This window comes from Archocentrus centrarchus, assembly GCF_007364275.1.
Source record: "Archocentrus centrarchus isolate MPI-CPG fArcCen1 chromosome 18 unlocalized genomic scaffold, fArcCen1 scaffold_23_ctg1, whole genome shotgun sequence".
NCBI classification, from domain to species: domain Eukaryota; kingdom Metazoa; phylum Chordata; class Actinopteri; order Cichliformes; family Cichlidae; genus Archocentrus; species Archocentrus centrarchus.
This window is the reverse complement of record NW_022060145.1, coordinates 3,889,283-3,906,452: the sequence shown is the minus strand read 5'-3', so window position 1 is coordinate 3,906,452 and position 17,170 is coordinate 3,889,283. Positions and strand designations below refer to the sequence as shown.

Genomic DNA, 17,170 nt, shown 5'->3' with positions numbered 1-17,170 from the left:
GCCATAAATAAACTGTAAATCATAATAAATTGTGAATTAACTGTTCATTCTTAATAAATTGTAATGTTTATAAGCCTTTAGTAAAGCTGTCATTTATATTTACTGATATGTTTAGTAAGATAATTAATAAAAATTATTTTATGAATGTTAAGAAAATGTTAAGAAAATTTGAAATAAAATGATGTTCACACAGCCAGGTTGTCTTTCTGAGTTTTATTACCTTTGCAAAGGGGTCAGATAGCAGTACAGAGGGACCGTGAAGCTGGAATATTTACAGAGCGACGCTCTCTGTCTGCTGTAGCCACATAATGCAGTTAGAACAATGTGCGCAAAAGACTGTAAATTTGCTGTATACTGTATGAAAGATTATCTGGAGAAAGAATACACAGAGTACTGAAGCTTTTCCATTCACCAAGGTCAGCTTGACAAAGAGAATGGTCAGTCTTAAAAATTTTCCATGACAATGGTTTTTATACAGTAATATGTATTGTATCAAAGAGTTAAAATGATAATATTCTGATGACACTGGCACAGATTATATTCGTGAATGATTAGCAGACATTATTGTAGTTTTGTATAAAGGTTTTATTACTGATCAGTGAGTTTGTTCTTTGGTCAGTGCTGCTGGTATCTGAGTTCAGTCACATTGGCAGTGGGTGCATTTCACTAGAAATACACAAGGGAGTGCACATCGAGAAAACTTTCATTATCAACAGCTGGTCATTTTCCACACTCACACACTTGTTTTATGTCATGGATCGGTGTGCTGTGGCTGTGTTTTTTGTTTTTTCTTTCATTTCAGGGGGTTGGCAGGCTGTTTTCTCCTCCTCTTTTGGGCGGGGCTGGAGGCTGCCGTGCAGAGGCTCTGCACACCTGTTGTGAATTCTTTCATCGGGGCACTATTTAAGGATCTGCTCTGGTCTCCTGTCCTTGCCAGAGTGTCTGCTAATGCTTGGGAAGTCATCTCGTCCCCTAGTCTGCCTGCCTGCCCGCCCTCCTGCCCGCCCTCCTGAAGAAAACAGCACACCGCTCCAGCCATCTGCCTCCCCTCAGGACTCTGTCATATTGCTCCCCACGTAAGCCTACTCCTCTGCTACCTTTCCCCCCCCATGTCCATTTATGTTATGCTAACTACAGTCCCTAACGTATCTCTCCCTCTCCCTCCGTCTAGACCGACCCCTCGGTGGTTGCACCCCTTCCCACAGTTTAAGAGTTCAAGTTCAGTGTTAAGGGAATCTCTGAGAGCCATCTCCTTGTTTATGGTGTTCCTGGTGATAATAAATTGCATAACCCACTATAGTCTTGCCTCCGTCTGTGTCTGCAATTGGGTCCTCCTACGCTGCGCCCCTGACAGTTTTAGTTCTGTAGAGTCTATCAGACGATATCTGTAAAATGTTTCTGATTGAAATGCAGGCCTTTGTATGAAGAAAAATATCATTTGTTGCACAGCACATTACAAACCCAGACTGTTTTACAACTGAGACACATAAAAATATAATTTGGCAACAGTAACTATGAAAGGCAAATCTGTTTTGGATTGTGTTTCTGAAAGCAGTTAGGAGGAACTAAAGTTTGTGTTCCTTTGATATAACATTATTCCACAACATCCTTCAGGATATTTTGTACTAAGTGTACATACTAATTATGTACTTTAAAATGGCCTTCACATTTTCACAGCTTTTGCATGGTTGATTATCAAAATACAGTCACTTGTGCATTGTTTTCTTTAATTCATATAATGTTATTAGGCCTACTTTAACATGCACATCTGACCTGATTGTGATTGATGAGTTACATAATTTGAAAGAAGAAAACATGCAATGCCTTTATAAAATCTCTTATAAAATCTTTATAAAATCAAAAACGTACACAAGCAAACAGGGCAGATAGTTTAATATAATTTATTTAAACTAGGAATATCATTCAGACTGTTGTTGAGTGTTTAAAATGATGTAACCAATAGAAGATACAGTGTAGTAGAAAACACAATAAAATAACAATGTGCAAGTATTTAAGAGGCTAAGATTCAGATAAAGCTACTTTCAGCAGAGTTTTACACCAGACGTCCTTCCTGACACACCCAATGGGGATTTGTGTCTCCAGCTGGAATCAAACAAGCAACCTTTCAGGTACACAGGGAAAATCAATTCAATCGATCATGCTGAATATTTTGTAATTATCAGTTTAAACTGACCGAAAGTTTCCAAAGAATTCCTTTTTTTTAAGGTTGCATTGCAAAAATTCCAAGTAGCTGGAGCGTAAAAACTACAAATCATTTTTCTAAGCTTGAGTTTGGTGTGACCTGAAGTACCAGTCTAGCTTGGAAGTAATGCACAATGGCAGCTTTCCAGAGAGAATCATAGATATAACAAATGTCTGTTATAAAATCTAATGATGAGTTGCACCTGGCCAGGAATAAAGCTGAAGGCAGAACAATAAACAAAACCTGGAGAACATTAAAGTAGTGTTGCAGAGTTGCCATGACAAATTGAGTTGAGTCAATAAAGTAGCACACTGAATCACCAGCATATGAATATACAGAGCAGTTAGTTTAAAATAAGACAGTGTTATTAATGCAAATGTAATTGTAAAACTGAGTCGAAGTAGAATCAAGCTGTATTAGCTTGATTCTACTTATTTTTGTATTCAAAAATAAGTTGAATACAAAAACTTATTTATGTATTCAACAAAAATAAGTAAAACTTATTTTTACATAAATACATAAATTTCATGCTTGTGAAAGGAATGGTAAAAAAGAAATGTTCTGCCCATCACTTTAACCAAAATAGTAACAACAATTAAAAAAATTACTCCAAATTCTAAACACCATGTTTTCAATTATATTTATTTTGAAGAAGTTACGCAGAAACCTTTAAAGTTCAACCTTTAACGCTCCTCTAGGAGATTTATGATGTTCTTCATTTCTTCCAGCTTCTCTTCATTGTCCTGTAGTTTTGCAGCAAGGCTATCTTCACGCCTTTCAAACCAAATCTTGGTTTTATCTATGAAGCGATTCAAACTATTTATCAATTCCACCAGTGGTGGAAAATCCTCTTCTAGTGTCTTCATTAGTTCCAGAAGAGAAGAAAGCTGCTTCATCTTTTCATTAAATTCTCTTGAGGCGGTGGCTTTTCTGTAAACAAACTCTGCCTAATGAAGACAATTTGGGGCACAAATCAAATTTATTGTTATGTGTATGTATTGTGCGCACTGTCCTTGTGCAGTGTATTACAAATGCATCACTACAGAAAATCTGATAAACTTCTTTATTTTCTGCATGACCAAATGTCACTGACAGTATGTGATCAACATGAAACTGAGTGACCCACCTTACTTTTGGCTGCTGCTTCTTCTGCTTTGCGAAGTTGTTCTTTGCTTTTCTGAAATTTGTAGAAAGAGGTTGTAAGTGTGTCACTTGCTTTCACGCTACATACAAACAGCTCTAAATAAAGAAGAAATCCAGCCATTAACGAGCATATGGTGACCTGCAGTGACAAATAAATGTGTAATTTATTCATTTACCAAAATGAATTTTTGCTTGTCGGTCAGTGAACTTGCGACATAAACCAGGGACAGCAGAGAGAAGATGATAAAAATGAATCTGTTGGTGTTTCTGAGCCCAACCAGCGCTCTGGTTGTGGATGAGGCTGCTGCTGCCATTGCTGGAAAAAACAGTGTCTCAGCTTGAGAGAAAATGACAGAATTTTTGATTAATCAAGAATCAAGTGGATGTTTTCTGTGTCGAATAATTTGTATAATGTGCAAAATGTATTAACGATAAACCATCTTACGGTACAGTGTTACTGATCTTACCTGCCTGATGAATGGAGGAGGAGCTGCTGCACTGTACAGGTGAAGAATGAAAACATAATGAGATGACACGCGGCAAATGCTTTATATGCTCCTGGTATCACTCATCAGCTCAGGTGTGTGAGCTGCCCCTTTGCTTTCATTTTCATGGCAAGACAGTTTGACTGATCCACTTTACAGGAATAGAGGTCCATAAGTTAAAAAAAAAAAAAACTAGAGACAGCCCAACAACAATCCACGCTCATCAAGATCCACGACAGAAGCAGGTGGCAGAAAAAGCTCGAGAAAAAGAAAAAAGTAGCAATTCCTTTTTTTCTGCATCACTTTATCAATCTTTACATCACTGTTGAGGAATTTTGCCCCACTCTTCTTTCCAATGTTGATTCACTGAGGTTTGTTAGCATTAGTTTATGTGGAGCTCTCTTAAAGTCAAACCACAGCATTTCAGTCAGATAGAAATTTGGACTTTGACTGGGTCATTGCAACATCTTGATCCTTCTGTTTCAGCCACTCTGTTTTGAAGTTGCTGCTGTGAGCAGGATCATTGCCCTGTTGCATGACCCTGGTTGCTACTAACCCTCTTAATTCCTATGGAAGCAGTAAAGGTGTGCTTAGGACTGAATAAAGTCCTGTGAAAAGTTTATTTTTCACATATATATATTATATATACACACACACACACACACATATATATATATATATATATATATGTGTGTGTGTGTGTGTATATATAGCTCATGAATGCTCATAAGAAACTATGACAATAATATTCTGATCATATAAAGTTTTATGTTATGGTTATGATTACCAAATGTTTTTACTGTTTGGTAATAAAGGTTTCGTGCCTGTTCTCCTTATCAGTGTGTCATGATTGATGATTTGCAAGGCAAATAAAAAAGTCAAGGCTATCAAACTGTGTATTGTTCCTTGTGTTCTGTAATGTGATGGGGCACAGCACTGCACTAAACCCACCTTTTAATTTAATTTTATTACTGAATGCAAAATCAGGTAAATTACCAATTTTAATAATAAGTATGACACATCCATTCAATAGTATGTTGAGAGGAACGTACAAAATTTGGGTGAGTGTGTCCAAACTTTTGACTGGTACTGTACACAAAAGTACAAAAGCACAGAGGGCAGGGAGTTTATGGACGTGTTGCTAGAGGGCAATGTGACCTTCAAAGACCTTCAAAGAAGCTAGTGAAACACAAGTGGTGTTTGCTTCCAACTACAGTAATTAGTCGACATCTGGTTAGAGAATGTTAGATGAATAGATAATTTACTAGTGACTCACTATGGGTCTACAGTCTGTTACTGTTTTGTAAAACAAGTGATACGTTTGCATAACTAGAAGAAATGTTGGTTCACTGTAGTGAACAAATGTGACTGCACAGTTCAGGTAAAACTGAAAAACAAGATCATCTTACAATCAACTGACAACGACATGCAGAAGTATCAAATGAGCAGTAAAAGCATAAGAATGCAATAGTAAAACGGTCAGCCATGTATGCAGTCTTTATAATTGAATGCAAAACTTTGAAAACAAGGTTATAAAAGGCACACATCAGACTCTTTTAGATGTTTATGCTGTTTTTATTTCAGCTTGTTTATTTAAAAACATGCTCATTAGATATTGATTGTATATTCATCGCACACTGTACCATCCTTATTTAGTAGTTGCACACAATTAAATAAGGATTCATTTTGTTGTTTTCTAAAATACTGTATCCCATATAACCCCACAGTTTGGAGGACTTAAACTAGTGGTAGCTTTAATAATCCTAAGGCAGAAATGTATAGTAGTATTCTACTCTTGTATTAGTACTTGAAGAAAATAATGTTGTATTTTATCAGCATGTTGTGTTTTTTCTACCACCTCTAATTATCATGTATGTTAAGGCTTACACATGACCAAATTTCAACAGTCACCCACAGCTGTCTGTCTTTGTGAAGTTCACAATTTGTAAAAAAAATAGTCAAAAATAAAAATTTTAATGTCTGTGAATAAAGATTATTATTTATTTATTATTATTCTTTGTCTAAACCTTAACTGGCAACTTTACTAATGTAACATAACACACAAAATCTGTAATGACTACAATACCAGAGACAGATAATGACTAATGTGTTACAGTTCATTTTTATGATTTTCTAGGTATGTTATCTGCTCCATCACAATATTTAGTTTCTCCTCATAGTCCTTGATTTTTGCAGCTGCCGTCTCATGGTATTTATCTATGTACTTCTTGCTGGCTTCCAGGAAAGACTTTAGGTCATCCATTAAATCCATCAGTGGTGGAAAATCTGTCATGCTTGTATCTATTATTTCAGACAGAGGGTCCATCAAAAGTATAACATCATCAAAGAAATTTGGAATGTAGGCTCTATCTAACGTGTGATCAGCCTGGAAGAGAAAATAAAGCAAAAATTAATTTAAAAAACCAAAAAAACATCAAATGCATTTTGTAATTTAAAAAAAAATTATTTCAAATGATGGGAAATTTTGTCTTCCTTTGGCCATTTCATAGCATTATAAATATTTATATTAGCAGTTATAAACTCTCCAAATTACTCATCCACGTCCAAAACATGGACGCTGAGTGACGCACCTTCCACCTCGCTGCTTCTTGCTGTAGTTTCTGAACATTTTCTTTTACTTCCACCTACAAATCCAGAACAGAAGTCAACAAGCATGCATGTGAAGCATGGGATTGTGACCAAAGGAAAAAAAAAATTTAAGAAAAATTAATAATTTAGAAAAAAGGAGAACATAATAACTGGATTTAATCAATTAAAAGTGCAATTCTTAATTTTAAAATAGTGAACAATCATTTTACCAGTTGGTTCTTGTCTATCAGTGAACCTGAAACACCCACACACAGCAGAGTGAAAACGATGAGTAAGCCTTTGGTGGCTGCGACCCTGCTCACTCCTTTGCTTCTGGCCAAACCTGCTGCTGCCATAGCTGTTCTGAAACAACAGAAAGTATATATAAAGATATAAGGAAGAGGTTTACAAACTGAACTTTTAAAATTTGAAGGGAGACATAATATTAAGATCTGCCTGCGATATCTTTAACGAGTAAAGTGCTTACCTGCTATTAGAAATAAAACTGATACAACGGGACGACACAAATCCTTTATATAGTCCTAGTTTCACATCCTCCATGACACAGCTCACCTGTAGGTGGGTATCCAGGTCAGTGGGTGTGCTTAGCTAATGTCAATTCCCAGAAGCCATATTCTGTTAGTTTGTCTTGCAGGAAAATACTAACTTCATTTACTGGAATTTCTTTGAGCCATAATCAAATGCCACAGTACTTTAAATGAAACAGAAACTGGCAGAAACCTTCAGAACATGTACTTTGATTTCCTTTTTTTTTTTTTTTTTGGATATATTGAAACATTTTGTAGCACATAAAAAAAAAACACTAATTCAGTTTATGTGCTACACGAGAAAGCTGTAAGAATTGTAAAAGAACAGGAATTTTATGGACAAAGCACAAAATAATCTTCTTCCAAAGTGTTTTCAGAGGTTATTTGAAATTAGATGGATAGGGTATGAACTCAGGGAAAATGCACATCTGCAAAAAGGGTAAATTTCTGGAGGAATTACAAATGCATAGTTCACGTTGTAAATTATTATTATTATTATTAGTAGTAGTAGTAGTAGTAGTAGTAATAGTAGTAGTAGTAGTAATAATAATAATAATAATAATAATAATAATAATAATAATAACAATAATAATAATAATAATAAATTTCTGCAAACCAACCTTTTTAAAAGTGGAACACAAAGGTCTGTTAAGTTTTGACCTACAGTATTGTGTTCGTTCCATTTAATTAAATTCTTTGGTCATGGCCTGGTTTTGAGAGTTCTGTTGAATTTAGGATTCTTGTTTATTATTGGATGTTTTTCTGTTTGGTTTCATTGTAGTCCACGCTTTTCATTTTTGATTATTGTTAAATTTTGGTTTTACTTCTGTTTTCTTGATAGTATTTTGACCCTTTAGTTTTTGTTGTATTTAGATTCTTTTTACTATTTAGCATTTATGGATTTTATTATCTATGTTTAGCTTCCCCAGTTTTCCTTTTTAATTCTTCTCTTTGTTGTGAGTTCTTTTTGTTGTATTTGTGCTTAGTCGTTATCTTTTGGAGTATTTCTTGTCTGTAGTTGGTTGTTTGTGTCCATCTTTGAGTTTTGCCTCCCCCTTGTGATTGTTTTGATTATCTACAGCTGTATTCTATTCTCCAAGTTACATATATATATATATATATATATATATATATATATATATATATATATATATATATATATATATATATATATATATATATATATATATATATATATATATATCAGTGCTCTAACACACAGAAACATGCATAAACATGCTTATTTATTCTTGATTTTGCTGCAGTTCCTTATCGTCAGCAGATTAGACATGTAACCCTCTCGATGTAACCCTCTCATCTCCAGACAGCTGACAGGAGTGGGCTGAACAACAACAGCTGGTTATAAGCTAACATTATGCCAGCTAATGTTAGGCTCAAGTGTCCTAAAAATCACACTTTCCCTCTGATAAACAGTTTGAGTACATTTACACTTTCACACTTAGAGGCCAACAAAGTTACATCCACGTCAAAGAAATTTTCATTAACAGCAGCAAAAACAGCAGTCTTACCAGCTGTAAAGTTCAGGACATCCTCATCAGTCAAGTCAAGTCAAGTCAAGTTTATTTATAAAGCACATTTAAAACAACGACGTTGACCAAAGTGCTGTACAAGATCTGTAACCCCAAGGACTATACTAAATAAAAATAAAAATATATAAATAAATAAATAAAATAATAAAATAAAAATAAATAAATAAAAACATTAAGAACAATAAATAACATAAGAAAATTAAAAATTAAAACGTTTAAAACAAGTACCATAAAAATACCATAAAACAATCATCTAAAAGGAGGTAGCACTGCAGCCAAATGCCAAGGAAAAGAAATGTGTTTTTAATAGAGATTTAAATGTGTCACCTCAGCATCGCTGTCATCAGTCAGAAGTCAGCTTCTCTCACTCACTGACCTGAATTGGACTCCTTTCACAAATTTTTACAACCTCTTCCAGAGTAAGTAGATGTGGACACTTCTCACCAGGCATTGACAGTAGAGGTAAACAGTGGGCTGACAACTTTCCACAGATAGGGAAAAACTCTGGGGTGGATCCAGTACAAACTGTAGCTGGCCATGACTGTAATGGGGTACAGTCTAAATTTAATGCTTTTGATCAGTCTTGGGTGACTAAAACATCTTTGCCCTGCAGCGGCCACCGTAGCTAAGATTTTGCACTTGATTTGGGAGGGGTAAGAAAACAGAACTCAGTCATTTTCAACCCACAATCTACTGAGAGAATCCGGCTGTGATAATTTTACACACTGTAACTTTAAAGTTTTGACTTTATGCTTTCTGGAGTTTATCATGTATTTAAAGCTCACGTTTTGTTGGAAATATTTTGTCCCCTGCATCTGCCTCTTGAGTTCTTATTTTAACAAGCCACACATTGAACAGTGACATCTTTGCTGTTTTTTGTTTGTTTGTTGTTTTTGGAAACCTGTGGATTTTCCAGTATATTTTTCTTTTTTTTAATTGCCAAAAAAAAAGAGAGAGAGAAGAAGAATTTACATTATCTTGTTTTCAAGCATGTGCACTTTTTAAGTGCACAGTTAGTCTGTATTAGTTTGTCATATCACCAATGATTATTTTCCCTTCTTTTCATGAGAAATGCATTATTTACAATTAGCACCAGGGGTCAGCATTTGACTATTATTAAATGTTAAATGTGCTGATTTTTCGAAAGATTTTATCTTGTGCTTGCTCTTCTTAGTACAGCAATTCCTGTATGTGGATATAGGGAAAAACATCATGTGATTAGGCTTACTTTATCTGCATATATTGTACAATTTGTATACACCAGAGATAAGCTCTTTATTGAGTGTTAATGATGATTTGCATATTTTGAAAGAAGGCAAATAGTCATCACACATCATCATCAGTGGCAGGCCATCATTTTATTTTTTTGTAGGCAGTGACTGAAGTGTAGGCTGAACTTGGCAAGCTCACTTGTGGCCAGCCTGATGTGGCCTGCATTGACAAAGCTTTCCACATCTGTTGCACTGTTGGCTGGGATTGATGTTCCATCTGATGCTTACAGCAATATAACTTTTGTCTTCATCAGCATCAATAATTGATTTGACAATATTGCACCAGTTTCATTTCTGTATTTCTTGTGCCTCCCAGGTTTCAGGGACCGTGTGTGTTTTGGGATGTTTATATATATTAATTTTGGTCTTTTCACACAAGACAATTCCCCATAGAAGATGGCTATAGGCAGCCTGTCTTCTGCAATTCAATTCAATTCAATTCAATTCAATTCAATTCAATTCAATTCAATTCAATTCAATTCAATTCAATTCAATTCAATTCAGTTCAATTCAATTGAATTCATATAGCACCAAATCACAACAAAGAGTCACCTCAAGGTGTTTTATATTGTAAGGTAAAAACCATACTCTTATTCTTTGTGCATGGCTGGCTGACCTGAGTTAAACTGCTATGACATGGGCCTCTGCAGGAAATATGCCTCCTTGCTCCAGTACCTTCACATCTGATTTGGGGACTTGCCATCTTATGTGCCTTGTTGTGTCAAAGTGCCGCAGCTGTGTACTTGTAGGCATTACAGAAATCCAAAAACACTATGTTAGCTTTCCAAAAGCCATTCTTGAGCAATTGTCTTTAACCTTCTGCAGGATCTTTGCTGGCACCTTTCTGGTTATAGATAACAGTGTGTTGCATGTTCATAGCCATCTCCATTTCTTTTATAAATGGTCACAATGAGGGCATCCTTGAAATATTGAGAAATTAATTGCCAGCGGGTGTAAAAGTGTGGGAGCTTGTTTTAGAAATTCTGGTGAGATACCATCCTGCCTTGCCTTTCCCAGTTTCTTTTCTAGCTCTTCCAGTGAGATGGGTATACACAACTCTTCTCCAGCTGGTCTAGTAGGTAAACATGGAGTTGTGGAGGGTTTTTTTTATCACTATGGGTTGTGAGTTTCTGAAAGTATTCCTTGCATTGCTCAGTAATTGCTCATAGTCAATCAACTTTTAGGAGGGGCCAGCGAAACCCCAGACTCTCCCTATAGCTCCCACTACAGAACTGTACATGTAGTACATTCACCTTCTACTTCTACTTCTACTATAACTATATCAAGGTAAACCATGACTGCTTAATTACCTCTCAGCCAAATTATTAGTGACCTTAATGACAGAAGACAGTACACATATACCTTGGAATAAACACACACACACACACACACACACACACACACACACACACACACACACACACACACACACAGGAAGAGAAGGAAAGACGCATAAGTGTTCAATTCCTAACAATCAATCAAGAAAATTGGCAAGCCCGTTGTGCTGCTTCACCGGGGGTCCTGATTTCACAGCCAGCCTCCGTCACTACTGCGTCAGCACTGATGAGCTCAGCCTCAGCGATGGAGGGGGGGGGGGGGGGGGGGGGGGGGGGGGGGGGGGGGGGGGGGGGCTGGTGAACAGTGAGTGAGTGAGGGAGGGGGAGAGAGGGAGGGAGAAGAAACGGGGTGTTGCCGCCTCTGAGACACACTCACGCATCACGGAGTAACAGCAGCAGGCTGAGAACGGAGCATCCCTCCATTCTTCTCTCTGGGAAAATCCTGTTTTTAATTATTGAAGCGATACAAAACCTCTTGTATTATTAAATAAAATCAGAGAAACACTGCACCGGCTCGGCATCAGAGGAGCGCAGAAGATATAGAAAGCAGCGCAGAAGCTGAAGCGTTGAAGCAGACGGACCCTGTTCAGCACCTCGGATAGCGACCATGGCTCCAATGGTGGAGGATGGAGCTCAGCTCGGTGAGTCCAAACCCTCCTCAAGACTTCACGATACCATTACATCCAACAAGACACAGGTGTGAATGTGTGACGATTCCGGTGGTTGCTCCTTAGAAGTGACTCATCTCAAAAGTGTTAGCTAGCATTTGCTGTAAGTGGCCATAAGGTAATTTATTAATTTCAAACCTGTCTTACTTTCTATATCTTGGCTTCATCTTCTTTTTTGTTTGTTTAGTAAGGTATGTAAGTAGTATTTTGTGAGAGTGAGTGGCTTGCCCAGTGTGTTGCCTTTTACCCAACGTGTTTGGGTGGACCTCCAGCCTCCATTTTGCGGCTGGCCAAAGGGTGACAGCTAATTATCAGGGAAGGGTGGAGCTCATTATTTAATGCGATGCTAATAGATACAAAATTAAGTCACTGTTTGTGAATTCTAAGTGTTACTACAGCGCAGGTAAAGCCAGGAAAGCACCTGTTTGTTTTCTTTATTTTCCTCTCGGTTTAGCAGCTCTCTCTCCGCCCTCCCGTTGTCTCATCCATCTGTCTGTTGTTGCTGCTGCCTTAAAAGCCATTCCACCCAGGATAGCTGCTAGGCTGAAATATTGATGAGAAAGGGGAAAAAAGGAGAGAAGTGCTGTGATCTTAAACTGAAATGAGCATGTTAGTTACTCACGGACAAGGCGAATAGGAAGTATTTTCAAAATTATTACACAACTATCAGAGCAAAATCAACCTACAGTATCAAAACAATATATATGCATGGAAACCTCTGCAATACTATTAGAAGACAGCAATCCCATGGAAACTCAGAAGATCACAAGTTAATTGTTTTAAGATCAAATAAGAAGTAAAATATGATATATTCTTATTGTTTCCTGTGTGTTAACATGGCGCAGTGACTACAGAATAACCCCACCATAAGAGTTATATTAGAAAACTGTGAATAAATGATGCTGTACTACTTACCTGACATCAAATACTGAGCCGTGATTGTGTTGACCAAATGAAAAATGCTAATTTTAAAGATAAGTATCAGAGGGACTGCCTGCCACCACCCCACCAGTCCCACCACCTCTCTTTGTATGGGTTGAGCTGAGTGTTTTTCCACCATGCTGCCTGCTTAATTGCAGGAAACGGTATGCATTTTCTTCAGTGAGGCAACCCTATTAAATCTGGTAGTATGACAAAGCAGCTTGATTGATGGTGAGTCACAGCTCAACACTGCAAAACAGTGATATCACTGTAAAATGTCTCCAAATTGATACCATAGAAGGAATAATGACAGGAAATAGGTCCCTAAATGTGCCTTCATCATCCCAATAGTAGCGAGCATTTTGGCTTGATGAGTATGACTAAAGATTTCTGGGTTCTAATATCAGAACCAAAACAACCTTGGTTGAAATAATGATTTGCACACAACACATGTATTAAAATCTATATAAATCTGTTCTGCTTTTTTAGATAAGCTTTTATCTCACTGTAATGACTCAAATGTTCTACCATTTCTTTTAAACAGTGTTTAAAGTGATCTGCATAATCCTCTCATCATAATGATTGTTATGATGCTAAATCTGAGTTTATCCATTTTTATAAACCTACTATGAAGAAAGCACCTTGTCACAAATGACGTTGCATAGATATCCCATTGGTGCATTATTTACACCAGCTGTTTCCTGTTCATATAGAGTAGCCATGTTTGGAATCCGAACACAGCAATGGTGAGATTTGATCAGAGTTGAACAGATTGCGTTGTTTTCCGTCTGAGTCAAGGCTGCAGCTGCGTTAGTCAGAGGCACAAAATGAACTCACTTGCATTGGTGTAACAATAAAATCTGTGAGCTGGAAATTATTTTATACAGTTTCTTGTTATCTTTTTAAAAAAAATTACTTAGCTAAATAATTTTTCCGTATCTTCCCACCCACATCCCACCCATCCTTCCCTTCCTTCTCTCCTCCTCCACAGTGGCAGTGCCAGTTGGTGTTGCTGCGGTGAGTGTCTTCGGTCTTGTCTTCACTGTGTCAGCCTTTGCGTGGATCTGTTGCCAGCGTAAAAACACCAAGTCCCAGAAGACACCTCCCTACAAGTTTGTGCACATGCTCAAAGGAGTCGACATTTACCCAGAGAGCCTCAGTGGCAAGAAAAAGTTTGCTGCACCTCCCACCACAACAGCTAACGACACCAGTAAAACAGATGTCAATGGAAACTGCCACACTGTGCCACCGATGAATACAGCTGGCACAGACAAACTGGCATCAAGCCCAAATGGCCCCAGGCCAACTCTCCATCTGGATCTGGAGAAGCGGGATCTGAATGGCAACTTTACCACCAAACCATTTCATCACCACCAGAAGCTACGGAGCTCCCCAGATCTGGAGCTGCCTTCTCCCCATGCAGGGTTCACCCAACCTGGTGTGATGGACCGCCGTGATATCCCTTCACCATCCAGTACTCTCTCCAGCCAGGCACCCACCCCAGCTGTGGAGAGGCCCCAGGGGGAAGAGAAGGACGGTGGACTAGGAACCCTCCACTTTTCCCTTGAATACCAGCCAGAGAGGAAGGCATTCATTGTTCATATCAAGGTACTGTATAAGCTGTTTTTTTGTTAACACTAGCATAATACTTTTTTATATATTACTCAGTCATAAATACTTGATTAATTTGTCTTTTCTAGGAAGCCCATGGTCTGACCCCAACTGATGAGCAGTCACTGACCTCTGATCCCTACATCAAGCTGACCCTGCTGCCTGAGAAAAAGCACAGGGTGAAGACCAGAGTCTTGCGGAAAACTCTAGACCCCACTTTTGATGAGACCTTCAGCTTCTACGGCATCTCACTGGCCCGAGTGTCAGAGCTGGCCCTTCACTTCATGGTGCTGAGCTTCGACCGCTTCTCTCGTGATGAAGTCATCGGTGAGACCCTTGTTCCCTTGTCTGGGATTGACTTGTCTGAGGGGCGTGTCCTCATGAGCCGAGAGATAATCAAGAGGAATGTCAAGGTAAGATCTGGAACAAATGTTTGAATCCTTAGTGTTGCATTTTATCTATAAGGCACAATCAAAGGCAAAATCACTTTTAATTCTAAAAATGCTCTAACAGTGACTCAGCCTTTTTTCATTATAAGTGTCTACACCACTGCTCCCTAAAAGTATTACAGCAGAGTAGTTTGGTCCAATGCAATAAACTAAATTAATTACTTCCCCTGTAACCATATTAATCAATAAATAATCCTTTAGTAACTAATTTAAATACTAAAATATAAAAATATGTAAATCATCTAAATGCAAGCCCGGCATTTTATGGATTCATTTCTAAAGTCTCTTAATTAAAAGTATTAATCTAATTCCAATTGTGTGATCGCTATCTTAAATGGAAGTTTTAAATTTGAATTTAATTGGTATATACTGGAGAAGTGACTTTCATAACAGCCTCTACTTGAATTAGAAAAAGGTTTAATATTATAAAACTAGAGGAGAAAGCAGATAGGAAGTGTATCACTCTGTGGAGACAGAGACAAGATCTGTTACAGCAATATGGATTTGCAAGCTGATACTGAGCTCTGGGCTTTGGCCTAAATGAACTGCTTTGAGTTTGGATACATGAATGCATTTGGTATTTCTTTTCTTTCTTTCTTTTTTTTTAAGTGTTCCATCAGCTTTTCTTGGGCACATTATTTTTCTTACACTGCATCAATCAAAAATGAACACATCATTTTATCTGCTCAGTGCATTTAAGTGCTGGAACTGCTATCACATGACATCCTCCCCACACACCTTTCCTTTAGTGCATCACATTTTATATTCCCAGAAGATCAGATGATATCTACAATACATCATTATAGATCTGTGGGGAGATGTTTGGTATCGTTCTCCTCCAGGCTGGCTGTTCCTGGCAAACGTGTGGCAGCTCATTTGCAGTACAGAGTTTATAACTGTCATTAAATGTATTGGGTACTTTGACAGACACCCATGAGTACAATATGGCTTAATTTCTTATTCTCATTGGTCTGTGGTTTAGTATACAGCACCGCTGTATAGACTATATTAAATGGTTTGGCCATGCATGAGCATCTCTCAGTTTGAAGGTGGATTGTGTAATTACAGATCTGCGAGCTGATATTGTGCTCCATGGAGCTCTTCTAAAATGGAAACTCTTTGGCTGTGTGGTGGGTGTGGATGTGTTCACACATATCTGTACTTTCTCAGAAGTAATATGAACTATGTGTAATGTCTTTAATGGTCTCTGATACCATGTAGTACTCGAGAGAAGTGCTAGGAAATGGAAGGCTTTGAAGTATAAAGGGTTTATTCCATCTCCACTCATCTCTCTTCAGGAGGATAAGATTTCTTAATTCTCTTCTAGTCACCCCCCCATGCTGAGACAAACTGTATTTCTTCGATTTAATTTCTCATCTGGGTCCCAGAGGAGATAAATTTTAAAAAACTTTATTGTAAAGAGGAATAAAAACCTGTGAAATCACCTGAAAATTAGTTTTAGAATTTATGATATTGCGTTGCAGATGGATATTTCTGGATGCTTTTGCTGCAGAAAACTCATAGTATCTCTCATTTATTTGCTGTGCCACTGCTGCACATGTCAGAATGAGAAACATTTCATATGAGAGTAAAAGGGCAGAGAACCCAGCTTGATGGCCTTGAAAACGTGGCTCTACAGAGTGCAAAAGGGACAATTATCAAACAGAACCGTTTTCTCCACATCAGTATCCAATACCTATGTAGTTGTGTCTTATCAGATGTACTCCCTTGCTTACAGGGTGGTGGCTCTCTCTGCTTTGTATTGTTTTGTGCATGTGTAACCATACACACATACACAAAACAACACATACCACCACCCTACAGTGGCTTAAAGAATCAATACATCTGGAAATTAAGCAGCACAGCCATCACCCAGCTTTCACTCTGGAAGAAGGAGAAATGAATAAATAAATAAATAAAACAGGCAATCCTTCTGGAGTGATTTGAACCCAGAGTGGCAGGGCTCTCATATCCTTTAAGACCTGAACATGAGGTCACGGCTAGAAGTTGTCTGTGTGCTACTTCTTGTTGCCATGGCAGCCATGAGCAGAGGCATGAGATTCTCTTAGGTGCGATCACAACCATCTGAGGTGCCAACTCTCATGGGGTATGGTCAGAGACATGGATGTGTGATGTGTGTGTGCATCACAAACTGTGGCAGCAGCAACAGAGTGTAGGAAAGATTGGGGAGCTTCTCAATGACACATTTTGTGTGTGTTAAATATGAAAATGTACCGCATAAGCAGGTGTTGATTAGTCAACAGCATCTCAGTTCGTCAGGACTGACACCATTTGCTGAACATGCAGCTGCAGGCTTCACCAACAACAGCAGTTTTGTAGATCATTATTTTGTAAGTTGTCCATTATTGTATAGACTCTCCAACTGCCACGCCCT

At 37.8% G+C, this 17,170-nt stretch overlaps 1 protein-coding gene across 1 annotated transcript in view; it reads left to right on the top strand.

Moving 5' to 3' along the window:
- Positions 1 to 11,523: 11,523 nt before the first annotated feature.
- Positions 11,524 to 17,170, top strand: part of LOC115775132 (synaptotagmin-4-like) — a 7,633-nt gene continuing 1,986 nt past the window's right edge. Inside the window, exons 1-3 of the mRNA XM_030722642.1 lie at positions 11,524 to 11,767; positions 13,707 to 14,323; positions 14,416 to 14,739. Coding sequence (XP_030578502.1) covers positions 11,734 to 11,767; positions 13,707 to 14,323; positions 14,416 to 14,739 — 975 coding nt within the window. The 5' untranslated portion in view covers positions 11,524 to 11,733. The remainder of the gene's footprint in view (positions 11,768 to 13,706; positions 14,324 to 14,415; positions 14,740 to 17,170) is intronic.